General features: G+C 33.9%; 1 protein-coding gene across 1 annotated transcript in view; it reads left to right on the forward strand.

Annotated features, from left to right (window-relative positions):
• LOC118750941 overlaps nucleotides 1-24,292 on the forward strand; it is a gene marked incomplete at both ends in the record, with an annotated part of 46,204 nt that continues 21,912 nt past the window's right edge. Inside the window, 1 exon segment of the mRNA XM_036485693.1 lies at nucleotides 1-259. Within this exon segment, the coding sequence (XP_036341586.1) occupies nucleotides 138-259 (122 nt within the window).

Genomic DNA, 24,292 nt, shown 5'->3' on the forward strand with positions numbered 1-24,292 from the left:
ATTATTCAAGTACTCTTTGCCAACTTACACAGCTGAAAGTGAACACTTTTTTCGTAGCTGTTCTTACCAACCTCATCGCATTCGCCATTCTTTCGATCCTAACCAGCCTCGTAACCCCAACTGAGGTAGCAAATAAAATGGATGATGCTCCACCGCCGTCGAAGAAGAGCACCACACTCTCCGTGGACCGCGCTGCTTTCCTGCTGCTGCGTGTTAAGAAGGCATTCAAGAAGAAACGACAGCAGCGCAAGGAAAAACAGTAAGTTGCTATTTGCTAAGTATGTACATTAGACTGCATCACCAAAAAACAAATTCAAAATATTTTGGTGGACGTCTAAAAATATAATAGATTTTATAATTCCAATGGAAAAACAGTACCGTTTTTTTTTTGTATGGGGAGTGATGCAGTCTAATGTACATATATATGTATGCCCCGCCAATAATAATTACAAATCCGCCCCGTATTGACGAATTCTTTTTTTTAGTATTTAATTTAGGTAATTTTTTATGAAAATATAGTTTATTCTTTAAGAAAAACTGTATCATTCCAAATTTCAAACTTTGTGCAAGAACTAGAAAAATTCTGCAAAGTTTCATCTAAATGTCGAGCTTTTTAATACGATTTTTTCTTAATATTTTTAGTATGTTGTTTTAGAACCCAGTAGATAAATTTTAATATAATAAAGTGCGAGTGTGAAACTACGGAAAAGTTTTGCTGATTGTTGATATTTTGTTTTGCTGACAGTGTCACGTATTTTCTATGTTTTATACCAAAAAAAAAACCGTTTGCAATTAACAGTACACTAAATTTAATTTTTTCCGAAAGTGCTGTCAAACCATTTGAGCGTTGCCATGTGACCGGATTTTCTGCGTATTTGTGTAAAAGTATAAATATGTTAAAATCACAATTAATTGTAAATGTTTCCGGTAAAAGCGAACTTTATTTGCGCGCATTCACGAGACATCGCCTATCTGCATACGTGTACGTGGCTTACCGAAATCACAACATACCAAATCAGCGCCGGAGCGTGAGCTCGAAATTGTGCACGCCCAAATATGATAGACATTTTGTTTTATTATATTATATATTGTTTATAAATGAATTATATTTTTACAAATCATATGTTTTGAGTCATACGTTTTTGAGAAAAATACACCGTAGTAATTTTAAAATTTCAAAATTACATTTCTCGACTGAAAAATAAGCTATTCGAGCTAACTCGACGGCATTTAGCAATTAAGAAAAAGAAAAGTGTGCCTTAAAAAATAACGAAATGGCAAGTAACTCAAAGTCTGTAACTCTGCATTTCACAATTTTCAAAATTTTCCGTTTATCGCATATAAGTTTTGAAGCATTTAATTTTAAAAACTTTTTTAGAATGTATTGTATTCTACAAACAATTACGAATAATTTCATACCTTAGCAAGAGGTGTGCTTTCAGAATAAACTTACTTTTAAAGATAAAATATTGTGCGATTTTGAGCATAATTTTTATTCCAAAAACACCTTAATTGAAGGCACATTTGGAAAATACGTCGAAACGATCTAAATCTTTGTTTAACTGCTAGTCCTTATAAAATTACACATACTTGTGAAATGCTTCAAAAAATTTGTCTCTAGAAGTGTGTAAAAAACCCGATTTAGTACCTTTAATTATGCTCCTTCTTGTAGTCAAAATATTGCGTGGGTGGTATCAAATGAAATTTTTTTCGACAAAGGTTCTGATAGTTGCTCTTACTTAATTGGAACCTCTTAAATTCAATGGCGTCCCCAGTTTTGCCCGATTCTCTCCACTTTTGGAGATAGCGGTACTTGAAACTTTGCTTAAATTTGAACTATTTGATAAAAAAAAAACTCCCTAAGTTTTGAAGATATTTTACCAAAATTTTGCACACGCTTGTATTTTAACATTCACTTCACTATGTCATAAAATCATCGAAATCGGTTCACTCTCAAATCTAGCTCCCATACAACTGAATGTCCAGAGACGTTGTTTTGCGGTATAACTCCTCCAATTAAGGTAAACATTTAGTATAGGTTCACTTTAACATATATCACGCATAGAATATATTATTCAGATATGACATTAGAGTTATAGCGCAAAAACACCTATCTGAGTAATCAGTTGTATTGGAGCTATAAGTTAAAGTGCACCCATTTCGATAATTTTAAGGAATAATTAAGGTATTATTAAAAACCTGTTATGTGCAAAATTTTAGTAAAATAACTTCAAAACTGAGGGAGTTATTTATAAGATAGTTAAAATTTAATCAAAGTTTCAAATACCGTTATCTCGAAAACCGGAGCCAATCCGGTAAAACGGGGCCATTGCCATTGAATTTCGAACAGCCCAATTAAGCGAGTTCAACTTTCAAAATCTTTTCTTAAAATTTACAACTTGAACAATGTAATTTGAACCCAGCTTATTCTTTTGTTTTCTATTTATTTCATGTTTATTCCTCGTCTAACTTTTGAAGCACTTGATGAAAATGAATTACACTTATATTAATCGATTTATTAAGAGAGTACGAATAAAATGATATATAAAACATAGGTGTGCTCACAAATTTAAAAATAAAATTTTTTTTTTGGAGATTGTAGGTACTTATTTTTTAGATTTGTCCATATGTATATTGATACACTTATTCTGGTGCAGTGATTTTCGTTTTAAATTTAAAAGAAACAATTTGTTTTAAATGAAATTTTTCGTTGATTTTACTGTAACTAAAATTTTGGATAAGACGAAAACTTTGTGTTAACCAAAAACTTATGATTTTCTTTCAATTAACCGAGTGCTTAGGAAAGCCGATGCTTCAAAATATGTAGATAATAAACTTGTTTGTATTCTTCTTTTACGATTCATTTATTTTTATTGCCGTTTTTCCAAGTGATAGAATTTTCATCATCTTCAAGATGGATGACCCCTGTTTGGTAAACTCTAAAAAATCTGTTTAAAAATGCGACTATAAATCGAGTATATTTTTGTAAATTTTTTAAATTTTTTGGTAAATTTACACTATGAATATGTATTTTTCTCGTTTACACATTTTCGTGTGTAAAAATCCTTTTCGTTAGCGACTTTATACAATTCTGCGGGTGAAATCAAACAGCAGATGTGTATTTTGTAGCTTAAATACACCTTCGTCGGAAATTTACGCACACCACAGCAGCTAAATTACACTCTAAAAAGTCCGAAATTTAAACAAACTTTTGAATAATCGAGCATGTAATTTCGCGGATAATAAGGTAGGAAATCAGTAACCTACCTTGCAGGTAGGAGATTTACACACTTTTTTTTAGAGTGTACCCTTCCTGGTTATAGTTGAGCTTGTCTTATCTTTTTTAAATCATAATAAAAATACAACCGCTAAATAAATAAAGTAAACTCCCATTTTATCTCATTGATTCGATACTTTTTCTCATGCTTTAAGTCGAATGAAAAATATAGAGTTAAGCATGTTTTCCTCGCCTTCCACTTTTCGAAGAATTCTCCGGCGAAATCAAGCTGCGAAGTATACTTTGCTTTTAATTTCTCAAAATTGTGAGCAAGCACTGTTTGTTAATATCCATTTGAGTAAATACATATATTGCTTGGTCCGAAAGGACGTGCATGGCAGCAATTGCTTTTGCATACCAAAAAAGTGCAACAAATTTCCTTTTATTTAATAAATGATCAACTAACAATTAGATTACTGCGTTTCATTACGGTAGTATGACTTTACTAAGTTTACTTGATTTCAGCATTATTTGTTATAAAATATGCTTTTAGAGTTGAAATGCGAATTAAATTCGTCGATTTATTTATTAATTGCTCGTTTAAACTTGCATGCTTGTATACATGTATGTATATGAATATAGATATTTTTATTCGTTTAATTTCTAACAATTCCTTCAAATATTCAAATTCTCTAAGGACTTTAAACTTTTTCATTTCATTTCATTTCATTTCATTTATTTTTTTACCGTTCGATGTGAAATGTTGTTGCTGAATGGCCACAACAAAGTCTACCCGTCAGTCAGCCTGACTGCTTGTCTTCGTAGCCCATTTACTGAGCTGTTATTTTTCCACTTCATTGACTTTCTGGGGTTTTGCGCAGCATCTTTTCAACCGGCTTGCAGGCTTGCCAACCACGATATTCACCAACTTAGCATTTTAACGCACAATGCAACCAAAGGACAGGCGAGGATAAATTAAGATGGTGGCAGGAAAAGACAAAACATTCTATTAAAGTTCGATTTTTCGATTTCTATTCCTCTAGCAGAGGAACGCATTGCCTGTTCGCAAGTACATATATGTATAAACAACGTAAAGGAGGATTTCTGGGTTAGACTGAAGAACGGATGATCGGATACTTTAAGTCACTCGCGCGGCTTTGAATGGTAATAAAAAATCTGGCTTTTATGGTTTTATTTTTTTCGGTATTGAGCACGATGTCAAAAGGAGGGTTTTGTTTGGTAAAAATTCTGTGATTTTCGGTGGCCGATTTCAACATCAACTTGCATTTGTGGACTATTTTTGAAAAATTGCTAGTGGTTTCCATAACTTTTAGACCAGGTTGATTGTGGCCGCAGGCTCCGGTCATGTCGACGCCAGTGAACATGTCGAAGTGAATTGAGTTGAGTTGAGTTAAGATGAAGTGAATTGAAGTGAAGTGAGTTTCCGTTGAAACACAATGCCACGAACGTCGAATTTTCGCCCAGTAGAGCGGCCACGTCAGCCACTTTCGCCCAAAAATTTCGCTAAGTAAAACACAACTACGGCGACAACGAATTGAGCTACTTATGGCAAGGTACAATTAAAATTTTTACCAACAACAAGATTATTAATTTTTAACAAAAACTAATACATTATTTTTTAATTTCGATTTAAAAACCTGAGAATTTTTAGCATATGGCCATAATGGATCGTATTTTGCAGCTGCCGCCGGCAGCGTCGCGAATAGTCGTCGGCCGAAATTCGTCGTTTGCTTTGGTGGTGCGCATTCTCATATACGTCAGTGTGTTTGAATTTTTACAGCGAATATTAGTGGCGAAGAATTCAACGGCATTGTGTTTCAACGGTAAGGTGAGTTAAGTGGGGAAGAGTTGAACAAAGCACCATGCATAACATCTTTACTTTTATTTTAACCTTAACCTTTATCTTTCTTCTTCTACATACTCAACTTTACCCTCTTTCTTGCATAATTCTGTGCACTTGACAAATTGTCACGCTTGACAAAAATTTAGTGAAATACAGACAAATCTTAGCGGCATAGTTTTAGGCGCAAATGTTTGACAAATATTAAGTCAAGGTTGATTATATGTCAGGTGCGCAGAATTTTGCGGTTAATCTACATAAACCTTATTCCTAATATTTTCTTTAACTCAGTATCACTATTAAAGCACACATTTAGGAGACATTTCTACCCCAACCATGTACATGTATGATATTTGTATTGGTGTCACTTTTGAAAAGATTTCTACGCTTCAATTTTATTTAATTTGAAATTTCAGTAACCCTCTGCACATCATCATAAAAGTACATATCTAATGATGTATAATTCTCTATACCTTAGAAGTATAGTATGGCCGTAAAACTTGTATATCGTCACTGAAATGCAAAAAGTCGTAACTTATAAAAAATTCAAAATTTACTTTTTGTTTGCTATGATGAATTCCATCGAATTACAACTCCCCACATCACTTTATAACAAAAAAAAAATTAAAAATAGGCACGACTTTCTCCATTTCAGTGATGATGTTGTAACATTATTTTGCATTTCAGGTGACGATATGTACTTTTATGTTATTGTATAGTTTTAGGCAGGCTCATAATAAACTATTTATTTGTAAGTTTTATTTGTTGCCTTTTCCATTTATCATAAAAAAACAAAATCGTGCTACAAAACTTAATAACACCATTGAAAAAATAAAATAAAATTAGTTTGCTAGAAGATGCAATTGACAGATCGCTAGCTTAGAGTGCAAAGTTGCAGAGTCCATTCTTGTTTAATTTTTTGGTAGCCGTTTCGGCATACTTTGGAAAAAGATATTCTTCCAGCAAGCGAGCATTAACCAGTTGTATGTTTAGTTTTTGTTCAATAATAAAGACATTCTTTTTTAAGCCGGGCGGATTTCGAAAAAAAAACTATGTCATGTCTCCGATTCGCTTCAATTTTTTATTTTGATCAATCAAAAAAAATTTGCAATAAAATCTGCGTTTTGCTAATTTTAGTCCTGCAATTGCCACGCCCATTTCTAGGGGTTTGTAGCCTTAAAGAAATATCTTGCCATACAAATACTATATCTGAATGGTATTCTATCGGAAGTCGCAATAAAATTTTAATTTTGTGCAAAATCCGATGTTAACACCTTACCAAATATATCTTAACATAAGTATTGGAAAAAAAACATCTCATCATAAAGAGAAACATTTTAAAATAATTCTTGAAAAACTACCATTTTTTTAACCACATTTTTTATAGATAATTAAACGAGGATTACGGTGGTATAATTTTAAATCCCTAATTTACTGGTCTTCACTATGCAAATCAACTACAAAAAGTTCCACTGTTAATAGCTAAGTTAGCTTTAGGACAATCTTGACCTTCTTATATATAGAAATGTTAAGCCCGTTTCTTTAGCTTTAAACAACGTTAAGATGAAGCCTCTACGATGAGCAGAACCCTAGATATAACGATTTGAAGAAGTACATGATTAGTCAGAATCACGAAAAAATGCAAACTTTGATATTTCCAAAGAAAAAAGCAAAAAAGAATTCCTCGAGCACGTGTTAGCTTATTTCATGTATGTATGCACCCATAAAAAAAAATTTAGGCCAATCGAAAGTGTGACACCAAATTTGGTGTCCGATATGAAAACGAATGTCTCAATAAATAACTTTAGAGTCGTTTATCTCGAATTGTATAGAGAATATTGGAAAATTACGTTCTTTAAACAAAGGATGATTTACAAGCAGATGAATTTCAAAACGTCAGCTATTGCAGTCTTTTTTATGTGTTCTAATGAAACCTTCATTTATCAACATTTAAGTAATAAAAAACAGCAGAGGAACCGTAACAACTCCTCAACATTGCTGGCTTCGAACTGTTTATAAGTTACCGTCGCCATTTATGTATGTACATACACAACTGATTTTCTTATTGTCAATATAAATTTTCTTACTCATATTACAACAGCTAATGATGATGCTGTTTTGTTGTCTTTGCTTTTGCTGTTGCTCTACGTCCGCCATAGCGGTAATCCATGTCATAGCATCAGTTCAATGCCATCTAAAATAATTATGACAAATCGTTGGTTGTGACGATGGAAATGCGTAAAGTATTCGCAAGCTAAAGCGAAAAAGAATACGCACGTACTTGCTTTAAAGAACTGTCAGACGTGGCAATGCAAAATATTTCGAAAAAGGCTGTTAAATTGAGAAATTTCAAAAAGTAGTTGCATAAGCAGTTACACCTTGCAATAAAGTGTCTTTCGAAAATTGTTTTATATTTCCAAAAACACTTTTTGGCTGTTCACACAAGAAATGAAATTTTTACAGTCTTTACCGATACTTAAATGCAACCGTGAGCCGCGTTACTATTTGTTTGTTATATCTCTTGGTTATAATATACTTTGTTTTCAATTTGTTAATTTTTTATTGATAACTTGACAATCCAATTCCGAAAGATAATTAATTGCAAGCATTTCTGGTATTTTATTTGTTCTCACAAATTGCGATGTACCTATTACACGGCAACACTTGAATGGTTTGACAGCACATTATTTTATTTTTAAAACTGATTACGAAAAAGTGAAAAAAGGTCCTTTTAGGTGATTGCATGTACAAATAAAAATTCTCTTTTTTATTCTGACTTCGAATTGCATGGAAAAGTTGGAAATAATGCCACGTCTGACACACTCTTTATACGCCCATTTATAGTAATTTGATGATAGTGGCGCATCACAATCCATGGGAAAACCTGCGCTCAAAAAATTTTCTATAATTGGCATTATGCATTGGAGAATTTAATATTGCTCTATAAGAAATACTTGAAGCTTTAATACAGAGCACTTTTTCATAACGATGCTCCGGTTTATCTATGAAATGCATTCTATTTTTACAGTAAAATTGTTATTTTAATAGCTTCCTTCATTAGTTGTCTTCTCTCTTACTTTTACTTATTATTTGACGACTTGGGGTTTTTTTTTAGCAGTCACACCACAACGGGCCTCCGCCTTTACATGACTTCTTCAAAGAACAACGTAATGGTGTAAACCGTGTTTTAAAAAGTGCTATGCTCAGCTATGTAAGTACTGAAGAGCTGCGCAAAATCTTCTAAAAGGCACACTAAGGGCCAATTCCAAATGAATATTTAAATAGGCACTTAATTTTAATTTTGGATTGTTATTTAAATGCCATTTAACTTTCCTTGGGTTTAAGATCAACTTAATTTAAATATGCCAAACAAGTGGCAACACTATTACTTGCACCTTGAAATTGTTGTTGCATTTGCTTGTTTGTTTGCGTTCAGTACGAACAGCTGATTTTTCTTTGGCAAGATTGATAAAAAAAAACCTACCTATCAATAGTTGTGTTTAATGAGACCGAAAAATGTTCAGATCAGCTCAAGTTAGAGCAGAATCGAGCAGATGTCAAAAAAACAATAGAGCAAGTTAAAGCAACTCAGTTCACAAATCTCATGAAACACTTTTCAGGCAGAAATTCTCAAAACGGCTGCTTGCTCTAAGTTACTCAATCAAAAAAGCTGGGGCAGAAAATCGTGCTCTAAGTTGCTCTGGTTCCACTTAGCGCAGGCTCATGAATCAAAAACTAGAGTAAATTAGAGCAAGAAAAATCCTCATGAAACACAATTTTTTGAGATATCTTAATCTGGCGTAACCTAGAGCGGCTCATTAAACACAACTAATCTTGGTGGTTTGGTACAGAGACAGGGTTGCATATCTCATATTTAAATAGCCAATACCTCACAGGTGGTCCGATCCGATCATTGCATTATGAAGAAATTAACGATAATCTGAAATTTGTATATGAGAATTGGAGTCGGTTTTGTTTTTTGCTTAAAAATTACTGCTTGTCTTTGTAGAATAAAAAAAATTTAGATGTTTTAAAAAAATACTAAATTTCCAATTTCCGGCAGAAAATTTTGAATTGCCCTCCTTATTAGTTCTCTCAACGAAGTATCTAAATGAATAATAAAAAACCGCCTACTTTATATTTATATATGTTTTTAATTTTGGCTCATTCCACGGTAATCGATACCAAATGAAACGAAAATAATCTTCAGAATTTGAGTGTATTATTTCTAGTAAGAGTAAATAAATCTAACTTTCACGACTCAAAGGTAAAATTTCGAAATTTATCTCAAAATCTGATTTTTTTTAGTTTTAGTTTTAGTTGTCTTCTTCTTCTTTATTGGAGCTGTAACCGCCTAAGCGATTTTGGCCGAGTCCAAAACAGCACGCCAGTCATTTCTCTTCTGTGCGAAGTGACGCCAATTGGAAATTCCAAGAGAAGCCAAGTCCTTTTCACCTGGTCTTTCCCTCTCAGTGGGGGCCTTCCTCTCCTTCTGCTACCACCAGCGGGTTCCGAGTTGAATACTTTCAGAGCAGGAGCATTTCTGTCCATTCGAACGACATAGCCAAGCCAGCGGAGCCGCTAAATTTTAATTCGCTGCACTATGTCTATATCGCCGTAAAGCTCATACACCTCATCGTTAAATCGTCTGCGGTATTCGCCATCGCCAACGCGTAAAGGTCCGTAAATCTTTCGCAGAATCTTTCTCTCAAAAACTCCAAAAGCCGCTTCATCAGATGTTTTCGTTGTCCATGCTTCTGCGCCATATACCAGCAGAAGCATGAGGAGTGGACTGATAGAGTGTGATCTTTGTACGACGAGAGAGGCCTTTACTTCTCAATTGCCTACTCAGCCCAAAGTAGCACTTGTTGGCAGAAGCGATTCTCCGTTGGATTTCAAGGCTGGCATTATTATTGGTTTTAATGCTGGTTCCCAAATAAACGAAGTCGTCTACTTTCTCAAACTTGTAACTGTAAACGGTGACGTGGGTGTCAAGATGCGTATGCTCTGACTGTTCGTGTGATGACAGGAGATACTTCGTTTTGTCCTCGTTCTCCACCAAGCCCATTCGCTTTGCTTCTCTATCCAATCCCGAGAAGGCAGAACAGACGTAGCCCTAGTTTTGCAGATAATATCGATGTCGTCTGCATACGCCAGCAATTTTACGCTCTTGTAAAGTATTGTGCCTGAGCGGTTCAGATCTGCGGCTCTTATTATCTTCTCCAACATCAGATTAAAGAAATCACTCGAGCGGGAGTCACCTTGGGAGTTTAGGGTGTACCATTTACAAACTTATATCCTCGATGTTTTGCAACACCGCCCATCGACCAGTTGCGAAACCGCGTAAATCGCCATTGTGGCAAAAATGAGATTTGGTAACCCTGAACTCCAGGCATCGAGATTTATGCATAAAAATCGTTATTAAAACAACAGATTTGTAAAATAATAGCTAGAGAAAATACCGCCTATCAAGGCAATGCCTTCAAAGAATAAACCGTTTTTTCGCCCTCCTGTATGATTTGAGTGTAAGATAGGCGGTTTTGCAATTGGGTGAGGGGCGGTTTTGCAGAGAGAGAGGATAATTTTCTTCAAAATTTACAGTACTGATTTTCGTAGTCTATTGTCTTTTGTTTTTGTTGTTTTTGCATTGTTTAATCGGTCCATGGAGAGAAAAATTCTTTAGCATTGTAACAGTGTAATTTTTAAGTTTTTCGGGCAAGTACTAAATATTTTATTATATACTAGCTGTACCCTGCCACGCTTTGCTGTGGCATATTTTTGTTACATGAATGTGAAGCGATTAACGAAACAAAGCATACCGTCGGCTTAGAGTGTAAACCTGCTAAATCCGTTTTTTGGCCAAATTGACCTTTTGATGCAGTTCGAAGGAGTAGGCGATTCCGCAGTTGGCAAGCAAAAAAATACGTCAATATAAAAATATAATTGTCAAAAATTGTTTGATGAGTAAAGCTGCTAATGTACAATCAGTTCAAATTCAACTGCTAAATCCAACATATTGTGCTTCTGTCGCTCGATTATTGTTCTATCTTAGAGTATTACTTTATGCGTTTAAGCCAAGCTTTAATTTTTTATATCTCAAGGAAATTATTGTTACTTGTGGAACGAAACAGAAGGAAGATTAAATGCAGAAGAGTTTTCCAGCGTGTGGGTAGATTCGATAAAAAAAAATGTAGTACCAAATAATAGTTCCGGGGAGCCAATTACAGTAATTTTTTATAGCACCGAATGCACATATCAAACCCGAAACAGTATTATGGCTAATGCTTTGTTATCCACAACTATAAATAACAATAGCTGCATTTTTTTTGTAAGCGAGCGACAAAAGAACGCTCAACTCGGGTAAAATTTCCTTTTAGCTACTTAAGCAACCCTGTTGGTAGCTGGCAAGAAAATGTGATTAGTTTAACGGGATTTAGATACAAAAACCAATTTAAATGAGTAATTATGCGAGGTATTTGCGTAATATATATACTCTTTTAAAATATAAGTCACATGTAAAAGGAAGCAAAAATTTCCCTCTCCACTTTCCCATTAACAATTCACAATAGAGCAGTTTTTCCACTTACCAACACTAGCCTTCAGGTCGCGTATTTTTTAACCGATCTGGCTGAGCTCGGATAAATAGCCGAGTTTGTGTTGTTGCTTTGCGTGTATTTCGTCATTTAAGCGAGTGTTCTTTTGTAGCGTGGTTGCAAAAGAATGCACTTAATATCATTATTGAGCAAAAGTTTCTTGAAGTAGGCCATACCCAAATGGAAGCTGATTGTATCCATTCCATTATCGAACGAGCACTAAAGAAAATAGATATCCATGTTCCTGCAGAATACATTGAAGTATGTAGATTAGCTAGAAAAAATCCAAAACCATATGACGTAACTTATCTTAGTCACACGTTCTTTAAAAGCTTTAACACAGTTCAATTCTTTAATAGCATTCGTCCCGGTCGCGGCAAATATGCTGCTAAAGTAACTGATATACGAGCCCTACGGTATACACCAAGTGGCGACATACATTTCAAACTAAGATTCTCCAACGAATGGGAAGTAGTACCGCAAAGAAAATCCCCAGTAGCTGTTTCCTTGCCGTTTTCTCACCCTCCGAATTTATACGAGAGTAGGCGTACGATTGCTCGCAGAAAGTACGAGATCTCCAGTATTTCAAACGATTACTTCCTGAAGATTACCACGCCTACTATAACAATTTACCTCATGATTGAATAATATGTATCATACTTTCTGACATTATTCAGTTCCTACTTAAATTATCTTATATGTGGTCTTTGTACTATTAATTTGAGAGAGGAATACTTCACGTATAGTTACTAAAATATGTTTTATAAACGGAAGAATAAATCTGTTGTATTTATATATATATATATATAATTGTTTTTATATATGGAATACTATTTTAATTAACATTTAAATTGAGCTTGTAATCACAAAAAATAAATTACAAACAATTTTATTCATACAAAAAACCTGCTAAATCCACTTCAATTTTGAAAATACAAAAACTAAAATCTGCTAAGTTAGAAATTCGCCAATAAAACCACAAAAACGTAATTTTTTCATTCGTTCTGGATTAGGGCCATATAACGTCGCGCGATTAACAAACTATATGTAGGATTTGCCCCTTAGACTAAGAGTTAAAGATATATTTAGTTTTTTGCCTCTACAGTAAAATATGTTTTTTGGTCGTTAGCAGGTTTACACTCTAAGGCGACGATACGTTTCATATAAGTTTGATTTTGTAATAAGTACTTGTGTGCACACAATATTTATCGGTTTTCCATATCCGGTTAGCCGACACGGGAACACGCAACATCTGAGAAGCAATCCGCATCTAAATCTAACCGGCCGTTTTCCCGTGCTGGAAAATCTCGCTTGCTAAACGACGCATGCGAGAAACCGCACGTGTAGAGCGCCAAAATTACGAAGCATGCTTTTTCTCGCATACCGAGCGGTATGCGAGCTCTCGCTTGCTTTCAACTGTCATTTTTGTTGTTTGAAAGCTATGTTCTCACTTCGCAGAATTCTTCAGAGTAGCAACATCGTTTATTTTGGAGGCAAATACAAATTTAGAGGCAGCCATTTTTCATTTGAAAATAGTATACATCTCTTTATGCATATTTTCTAATTTTCTCAAACTTTTAAGAGCCTACAAGGCTTGAACCCTCTTGTTTGGCGACATTTTAGTTACAAATGAAAAAGTATGCTGTCAAATGCCCAGTCAAGAAAACTCTATCTCGCTTTCGAGAGAAAACAGCAGAACGCAAGCGAGATTTTCAAGCATGTGGAGACGTCCGGTAAACCACATTTTTCCAAAGGTTCACCTTGAGCATTATTGATAGCGAATGCTGAATGCAATCTTTAAATTGAAATAGTAAGTTAATATAATTTTTGATCGAACCATTGCCAGAATTCATCTGATAAGGAATGTTTTTCTAGTTCCTCCTGGCGCATCCAAGAGGAATTTACCATTTGCATCTTCTTATTTGGCGCTGTTAACCGCATACGCGAATTTCGCCGAGTTCGACAAAGCACGCCAGTTGTTTCTCTCTGTGCCAACTGACACTAATTGGAAATCCCACGTGAAGCCAATTCCTTTCCCACTTGGTCTCTCCATAGCATTAGTGCATCTCTCTTCCTCTGCTACCACCAGCGGATCGCGAGTTGGATGCTTTCAGAACTGGAACGTCGGTTCCTATTCGAATTAATTTGATACCTATTTCATTTAAATTGAGTTAAATTTTCAAACAGGTGGCAACCCTCCCCAAACATATTTTCAGCTGTAAGCCGAAATCTAAATCTAAAGTTTGATACACGAATACCGTATTTCATTTATTTTATCAAAATAACTGAGTTAGAATTTACAAAGATGTGGCAATTTTACTCAAAAATATTTCCAGCAGTTCTCTTTCTTAAACCTCTTAAATTTAATATCTATATTGTAATATATCATTTAGTTTATCAATTAAATTGCGCTAAATTTTTTAACAGTTGGCAACCCTCCTTTAAAATATTTTCGACTGTAAGCTTTCTTAAAACTCTTTAGTTTGAAACCCACATAGCAACATTTCATTTACTTTATCAATCTAACTGACTTAAAATTTTTAAATAGGTGGCAACCCTCCTCAAAAACATTTCAAACTGTAATATTTCTTAAACCTCTTTAATTTGATACCCATATTGTAATATTTCAAAAACGCTGGCCATGCTACAAAGTATTAAATGAACAACAAAATGAACGACTCACAACTGGAACTACCACTTTTATTTTAATTTATATTTTAATAAATAGATGAATAAATACAGTGCTGCTATTTTTCTGAACAACTTGAACTTCATATTTTGAACAATAACTGCACTGTAAAACTAGAATAGAAACTAGTTTTGTCTGTTATTACTCTTCTTTTACCTGCCTTGTATTTATCAATAAATTGTTTTTAATTGACATAAACTACACAAGTTATTCGAGGTTTTTTAGTATAGGTAAAGCGCTGCTATTTTTGTGAACATAACTGTACTTAGTTAAATTTTCAAACAGGTGGCAACCCTCCTCAAAAATATTTTCTGCTGTAAACCTTTTAAAAACTCTTTAGTTTCACACAAACATGGCAATATTTCATTTATTTTATCAATTTGACTGAGTTAAAATTTTCAAATAGGTGGCAACCCTCGTCAAAAATATTTCCAGCAATTATCTTTCTTAAACCTCTTTAATTTAATAGCCATTTTGTAATAACTTATTTATTTTATCAATATAATTGGGTTTAAAAATTTTCAAATAGGTCGCAGCCCTCCAATTTTTTGCGATATCATTGGTTCTGGTATTATACCGAACAATACAAAAAAAAAATTATTCAAATCGGTTCAGCCGTTCTCGAGTTTTGACGACCGTGACATACGAACACAACATTTTTATTAACATAGATTGGACAAAGCATATTTTAATTTCAGCCCGTCCCAAATACACAAATATTTATTTATTGAAGGAAAACACAAAATACCATGCTTGGTCACAGCGAGGGGCGGGGGCTTAGCTTTTTGTCACGTAATCAATATCTTCTAAGGAAATCTAGGGTTTTTTTATCGAAATACATTCAAATATGGCGCGCAGTGTTTGGCAATATTTAAACTCACGAGACTTTTGTTTCTATAAATTAAGTTCTGGTTACGATATATTTTGACATAAGTTTTATCTTGATAATATTTGCCCACCTCCCATATAACTTCGATAAATTAGTAACTATTTAATCTAATTTACTCAGAATCGACATGTGCAATGACCCCTTTGCAGAAAATTATACATAGGGATATTTTTGCAAAATGGGCATCGAACCGCCCACTTACGCCTACACATGTGTATATCGGTAACCGGTTTATCAATTTCTACCAAACTCGGCACATTTATCAACCTACCTCTACTTCTCAAACCACTTAAGTTAGAGCAGCTGCGTTTCTTTGTAAACCAGCGGCAAAAGAACGCCCTACTCAGGTAAAATTTCCCTTTAGCGCTTCTTAAGCAACCCCATTGGTATCTGGCAAGAAACATTCCACATAAAATGTGGAATTTTCTTTATCCCGTTCAAAGAGCAATTTTTCCTCCAGTTCTTACTTTGTATTAAAAAAATGTTTGCTTTATTGCCATTTTACAGAGATATTTTTTGTTTTTAAAAACATACACAACTACCTACGAACGACTAAGTTTAAAAGTTGCCATCTTATCTTCTTGAAACTTTTAAAATGTTTTGATGTATGACAATGTCAACATTTTATTTTTTATTAACGCCACCCATTGCTTTCTCTTACGAAGCAATGAATCCCGGAAAATACTTTAGAAAATGTGCATGCTTCGAATGTTGTAAATTAATTATGCTTTCTTCACGTTATTGCTTCAATTAAAACTTTTTAGCATGACATACATAAATATGTATTTAGCAAATGCCAAGAACGCAAACATACATTCAAATTAACTTACAGCAAGATCGTAATATAAATGCTATTGTTTAAGTGATATGCGGTTAGAGCACGCACGTATGCATGCGAGTGTGTGTGTGTTTGGGGGTTTGTGGATAATAACCCTGCAAAAAATGGGACTAATCCGGGACGACTCCGGGAGCATGCGACTAATACCACTTTTGATCTCTTTATATGGAATGAACTGTTCGCATTTGTTCGAGCATGTCCTATGAAGAGACTAATTGTTCACCTTTATACCCGAAAGGGTATAAAAAGCGACTAGTCACTTTTAAAAAATAAAAATAAAAATTTGAGCCAGCTGAGATTCGAACCGGGGTGCTCAGTTTTGTTAGGCGAATACTCTCTCTGTGTACCAACGCCGCACATGAAATTCCATTGACTAAGTGCGTACATATCATTAAATCGTTAATAGTACCCGTTAGAGATGAGTTGGGGACTATTTGATCTCCAATTATACCCATAAGGGGTGAGTCGAGACTAATTGACCTCCATTAGCACCCGTATGAGACTAGCTGGCACTAATTAATGCCCAATTGTACCCGATTGAGAGTAATCTCGGAATACTCTCTTTAGAGATTAGTCACACAGCTTTTTGCAGGGAATGGTTAAGTACAATCCACGCAATCAAGTGACACTCAATTAGTTATATGCTCAGTAATTTTTGTAAACTGCTTCCCACTGTCATCGCCTTTCATATGCATCTGAATCCACAAGCACTTTGCATAGCTTGAGCCATGCGAATTTTCCTTGGGAAAAACTGAAATGAGAAATAGGAGGTTGACGTGCACTGGTGACATAAGTTAAGTAAACTGCTAAATAAATTTGCAGCGCACATGCGAAAACGGATTCATTTAATTCCCTCTATGTGGCATCACCGTCAATGATACTGTATTCCTCTTTACTTTATTGAATGTAAATTTTCGTTAAAATAGATGCAATTAAGAAACGTTAGGTATTGGAAAAGGTGTAATTTGATTGACAGATTTTTTGAAAGGATCACTGAAAATTATTTAATATTTTCATGTCGACATAAATTAAATTAAATGAATATGAATAAAAACTAAAAACATTGATAAAATATAGTCCTAGATATTTACTCACATACATACTATGTACGTTAATGAGTGTGTTATATATACTCGTGTTACACCTTCAATATACTTCTACAAACACAAATCGTCACCTTTCGATGCCATTCAGCGTCTATCGTGCGCAATATACCTTTCAAATTATTCTTAAAATTGAATTGTATATCGCAAAATTTTTTCCGCATGATATTGACAGAAAATATAGAAAATGTTAGATGTAAGAGATTTGCATTAAAGTTTTTTCTAAAAGTTTGCCAACAAGTTCAAATCAATTCGTAATACATATTTATTAGCATTTGTAGCAGCGTAAAGGAATCGAAATAGATATAGACATATATGAACTAAGGATGTTGCGAATGTGGAATTTTAGACATCCGCGGATGCGAATGCGGATGCGAATATCTAACAGCTAACATCCGCAGATTCGAATTCGAATATTTTTAAGAAACAATTAGAATCTAGCATAACGCGATCGTTGTTTAAACAGCGCTTACAACTCAAACCAAAGTTTTAGGTTTTTCTAAAGCTTTTTAAAAAGAATTCTTCATTCTCATTCCTTTGGTTGTTTCAGAATTTGGTGAATCTGTAACTTCATCAGCATTTTTCGATTTTAGTTTTTTAAATTCATTTTTAATAAATCCTTTCTTCTGCGACTGCTTTACAAATTTGTGCTTATAGCGAGCTAAATAGGTGGATATGGAAAATAAATTATTATTTTTCAGGAATGAAAGTTTTGAACAAAGTTCTGTTTTCAAAGTCATGGCTGCCAGCCGAACCGGATCAGAATATCAGAATGTTATAAAAAAAACACCTTGCTTTTTATAAATATTTGATTTTCAGATAGTTACGTAATTCTTATCTAATTATAGGTCACAACAATAGCTTTTTTATTATCGATTTTCTTTATAGCCAGACGTTGATCATTTCTGCTGGAAATCCGTATTGAAGGAGCTTATTCTTTGACTTTAAATAGTAAAAGGACAGTTTTACTACAGAAGTTTTTTAGCGAAGGATCGTATAAAAATACTCTTGCCCGACAAGTAAACAAAATTACTTTTTAAAGTTGTTGCTCAAAATAAATTTCCTAAAAAGCCCTAATTATTGAAACAAATATATTTAACATCAAAAGCGAATCACGAAAATTTAGTTAAGAACTACAATGCATTGTAGAGGCTGACAAGTATGGAAAGCGCCATTTTGTTTGTTTACATTTGAAAACAGCTGAGATCACCTGATTTCCTATTCCTTCATTCTCCACGCAGGGTTCCACTCCCAATTTGGAAAAAAGCTTTGGAACACATTTGCAAAAAATTTATTACACAAGTTTATTTATTTTGTAAAATAATGAAAACAAAAATGCCAAAATGTATGCTTTCCTTTTATTTTCAATAAAAAATATTAATAAACGTGTTTCGGGAGATAATTTAAAATTTTATTAAATTTTACGTGTTTACGCAAAAATGCAACAATGTACGTGATCTTTATGTCATTGTTTTCCTTTTCAATTTCAGTATTGTGTTCGTTGTCTGATGAATTAGGAGATTTTGTGCGATGTTTTCTAAAAATATTATAAATTCAACCATTTTTTTAAATTGATTTCCAATGCTGCAGCCGGCGTATGCAGTTAACAAAGTCGACAAGACTTTTGCTTTTGGATTTTATGTATTTAGTGGACGATACCACAACAAATATATGTAAATAGGTGGTGCTAAATTTTAAACTTACGGTGGTACGAACCTATTCTTTTAGGCACACCAAATAATTCAAAAATTTGTGAACTTAATTTGGAAATGGGAACTGGCATCAGATAAAATGCGTTGGTATATCATCTACTATATTTGTGCGCAAAATGTAGCCGACTATGTTCTCTTTGACGTACGTCAAAGGTCAAGTAGAAGGGGGAACTTGTATGACTGCCCATTGATAGCTCGGTTATATAGCTTAAGAAATAATATGTTTAAAGACATTTTTATCAAAGTTGATAAATAAGATATTTGTCCAGTTTTGTTACACAAATACTCCTACGACCACAATTTGTAATTTTGCTTGATACATATAAGCTTTTTTTTATTTTTGTGTATTTGTATTTGGAGCTTTTCGGCAGGTATGTTGAAAATAAAAACAAAGTTTATTTTCTCCTACGCGTTTCTTTGTAATTCATCGCTTTACATATATTTTGTTGTATGCGTAGCCCTTCTAGTGTCATCCTCTTTTTAGTGCTGTTTCCACGTCAAAAATTCAAGCGTTGGCGAAATCTGCTGTGTGATTGTTTTTGGTCAAGTGCTGCGCTAGCGCTAGAATTTTGTCTGAGGGAAAACAACTACTTCGTTTACGATGGAACTTTTTACCAGCAAGTGTATGGCATGCCAATGGGTAACCCTTTATCGCTTACTATAGCTGACATTGTTTTAGACTAAATTATTGACGACAGCATGATCGAGCTAAGAAATAAGGACATATACATATATCAAATACATTACCAAATATGTAGATAATATATTCGCTATAGTTAAAACCAAAGACGTGGAAGACATACTGAAAATATTTAATCGACAACTACACAATTTAGTATAGAAAATATCGTGCAAAGGAAATGAAGGCGCGGGCTGCAACAAAATATATATTGTAACAACGAAGAGAGCATTACGAACCAGAATTAACGAACACAAACTTGACGCCAAAAATAAGAAAATCACCACAGCGCTAGCGCAGCACTAGACCAAAAACAATCACACAGCAGATGTCGCCAACGCAAGAGTTTTCGACATGGAGAACCATGATGCAATAATACAGGTGTTATCAGTTGGCAACTTCTCGCTCTAATTCCGCCATATTGACTGCCTTACGTGAAACAGTGTTACTCCTTTAACTATTTTTTGCCCATTAATATAGTTGAATGCTTTTTATTTTTTCTCAGTATACACACTTTGTTTTCTTAAAATAGTATTTTATCTTATTTTATTTCATTTTATAACGAATATACTATTAAAACGAAAATTTTGTTAAGGAGAAAATGTGAAATTTTATATTTTTCCCCCATATGTGGATTCATTTCGTCCCGTTTTTCTTCTCATTCTATTGAGCTGAGGCAGTGTCAAATCGAGCTGTCACAACTGATATTACCTTGTATTATTGCATCATGGTGGAGAACAGCACTAGAAATAGGATGACATTAGAAGGGCTACGCATACAACAAAATATATGTAAAGCGATGAACCACAAAGAAGATGTTGACAACAGGTTTGTATAGTAACCAACAATCAGTACTAATTTATACTGGAACCTGCAATTTTTATTGGAAAAGTGTATGATAACCCAAAAAATTTGCAAGAGAGCACTGAATCGAGAACGCAACAACACGGGAGAGCTGCAAATTCTTGCTAGTCAAATGTTTACTAGCAGAAATTAGCCAGCAGAAGAAGAAAAAGGATAAATGTCAAAAGCCGCCATATGTTGGATTGGTATAGCACAAATAAGAGTAAAATGAGAGGAAATCAAAATATTAATGATGTACTGGACTGTGTAAGTGCTTGTGTGTAAAGCAAAGAGTTTAAAACTGTAAACGTAAAGTAGTAAAACGTTTACACAGAATATCAAAACGGTGCACCAACTATTCATTTGCAAGTTTTTATTGGTTTTGTGTTCAATAACTTTTTCTAGTAGTTTTCTCTTCTCAATTTTACGCTCTATTTTGCTTTTACGCTCTCGCTGCAGTGTTTTCTGGAGAAGCTACTATACAAACCTAATATAAACTGTGCATTGCTCCGCATTGATTATTGTGAATGCGAATGCGAATGCAAATGTTGAAATTAATGCGGAAGCTACGCGGTTGCGAATGCGAATGCGAATATTTGCAACAACCCTGATATGGATATATGTAGATATCATAATGCTCAGAATGAAAAGGGAAATCGATTAAACCATACCTGTCTGTCAGTCCGCCCGTGTATACGATAACTCGAGCAAAAGTTGTTATGTTGGTATTGAAAATGGGTGATCACACCCACCCCTCATATAACGGTATTTTCGAAAAATACAAAAACTCAGCGTCCAAATTGTACAAAATTGGTATATGAATTAAAATTTTTAGACAAAATAACACAATATAAAATGTTCTGAAAACGCGTCTGGCTTTGTCCACTCATGATCGAATTTTGTAACTCAATAGCTGCTTTACCAACTCCCACAAAACTAGTTAGGAACATTGCTTAAGGTGGAACTAAGAAATGTGTTGAAACTATTACTGTGTAGTAACTACTGAAATGTTTATATTACAAACTTTTGGAAAAAGAGCGTGACACCGGCTCAGTTATGACCACAAATATGTATCTTGGTAGCCGATTTATCAATTTTTACCAAACATGGTACACTTATTACCCTTGATACAGAAAAGCAATTTGTTGAACATTTTTGAAATCAAACTAAAACTACGCCCACTTACGATATAAGGTAAATTTCAGAAATACGAATACTTCGATATTTCAATAGCTTAAGACGTTAATTTAATTCAAGTTAATACTTACAACAATTTGTTAACAAGAAATAAGATTATTATGGTTTTAAGAGAGCTAATCCAGTCAGCTTTTTTTTATAAAATGTTGTCGCAGATTCCATTGATGACATTGTCGTATACTTGTGACAATTTTCTGAATTTCGCACGCATGTTTCTCCTTTCAAATACTAGCTGGTCTGTTCGTCTGTGTGCGGGCTTTTGTATATTTATGTATACGTAAGTATTGTCAACCGGATGAGAATTGTGTGTCCATGTATGACTCTGTTAAATCTGTGTTCCAAACAGTGGCTGAGCTGTGGTTTTTATTGTTGAAGCTGTTCTTGTGGACTCTCATTTCATGATATTGCGTGACATTTGTAAATGGAAAGATGTCATGGAACGCTCAGCTAAAAGCACACATTGTCATTGGCGCGCCCACATTTTAGTAAAGACAAATACGCACAAACGCATACCCACACATTAATCCAATAATACAGGAAACTAATCCATTTTGAAAGCTGAACAACAACAGCAATAATAAAAACTGCGAGTGACAATGATTTCATTTTTATTTTTCAAAATTTCAGTTCGATATTTCAGTGCATATTTATAAACCAACTGCATATGACAGCTTGTACATACATAGTTTAAAAATAAAATAACATACATACAAAATAAAAGAATCGGTACTGGCGAAAAAAAAATTTTTTTCGTAAAAATCTGCAATCAAACGTAATGAAATATGAAATATTTGATAATTTAGTTAGTGTGTAGTCATTAAATTGTTGCTGGCTTGCATGCAGCTGCGGCCATCACATTCATTCATTGGTTGTTGTTGCTTTAGTTGTTGCCGCCAACATCAGTTTTCGTTAATGGCCTTCAAGCGCTGCTGCTGTGCTGCTCTTCCAGCTGTTTATTCTTGCTTTTGTTGCGGATGTGACTGTCAGAGCTTTGTATGCTCCTAGTAATCTGAATGTTGACAAGTAATTTTTAGGAAAAAAAAACCGACTTCACTTCTCATGTAAAAAAAAAAAAATATAAATATATCTCATGATCCAATGACCGTATCTAAACCGGATTAGTATGGGACTACCCCTGAGACACTACCTTTCCGATGCAAAAAGAATTATCGAAATCGGTTGACGTGGTCCAAAGTTATGCGGTAACATACATAACAAAAAATATATATATATATATATATATTTTGACGAACTGATAACCTCCTCCTTTTTGGAAGTCGGTTAAAAATATGATGAAATGCATTTCATTTGACAAATATTTATGTATGCATGAATGTACAATGTATTGCCAACAAAAAGCTCATATACATACATATGTGTACATAAGTATGTATGTGTATACCTACATACGTGAATGAACATGCAAACATATATGTATTTATCCTAAGCATTTGAAGTAAAACTACAGATGCATCTGTTCACGGGAGGAAAAAATTAAGTCGAAAAAATTTTAAATAAAAAAGTGTTTAGACATTTTTTAGGGACGAAAATTTTGTCTCTTCGAAAATTTTCATGGCTTCCTTGGTTATTAGATCGTCCCTTATTCTAAAATATACATTGTCTCGTTTTCCGCCCTGAAAAATCTGCATTGCTCGTGTGAGTAAATTTCCAACTTAGGCACTTCGCACATTGAGCGCCTAATCATAGTAGTGTAATCGTTTCGACATACTTAAGTATGAAGCAAGGTACATTGAACAGGTAGTTCAGTAGAGCAGCTGATTTGATTTATTTTCAAATTATTTGGTCTCGAAAATGTCAAATATTTTTAATTTTTTCTCACAAAAATTCTGAATTGTTAAAATCCATTTGCATGTGAAACCTTTTTCCATACAAAACAAGCGATTGAATAGCAGCTTTTGGAACGTTCGCCCAACTCAGCAGCACAACCGCTGATTACTGGCCCTTGTAAAGGATGGATCAATGCTTCGAGAAGCAAACAAATTTACTAGGAAAGAAAGTTGCAACAATTTTTATTTTTTCCAATTTCAATTTTTTATTTTTTATAATTTTTTTGTATTTCACATGGCACGCTTTGATTTAGAAGAAAAAATTCAGAACAGTTTTTCACACTTTCGATACCAGAAGCAACAACAAAATACACGCAAATGTTGTTTTTGCTCTACTGATACTACCTTGGTATGAAGCTTTCATGCCTAACACATGTTTTTCAATGAAGCTCTGTACATTACGATTCATAATCTTGTTTTCGCCTAATCAAAAAAACTTCACGAATCCAAGCGCTCAACATTGTAAGGCGCTTACCGTTTTGAAATCGGCATTTGTTTACTTTTTGTGTTGGAAATAAAAATTATTTGTCATTTCAAAAGGAAATAATTGAAAATGAATTATTTCGTGCTGACCATAATTTTGGGCAAAAATTAAAAACAAAAAACTTGGAGTCTTTATGTTTTTTTCGCTTAACATAAACATCTATAAAAAATCCATAGGTATCCAATTTTCCTGAAACAGCAAATTACACTAGCGAACCCGTATGGCAGCAAAATTGTTGCTCAAGAAATTGCACACAATAAGAAACATTTTCAAAAATTGCCAAAATTGTTTTTGTAACAATAAAATTTCAAAAAATAAAACCTTATTGTACATCTACAGA

Source organism: Rhagoletis pomonella, unplaced genomic scaffold (assembly GCF_013731165.1).
Source record: "Rhagoletis pomonella isolate Grant_MI unplaced genomic scaffold, Rhpom_1.0 Rhpom_scaffold_00467, whole genome shotgun sequence".
Classification (NCBI taxonomy): Eukaryota; Metazoa; Arthropoda; class Insecta; order Diptera; family Tephritidae; genus Rhagoletis; species Rhagoletis pomonella.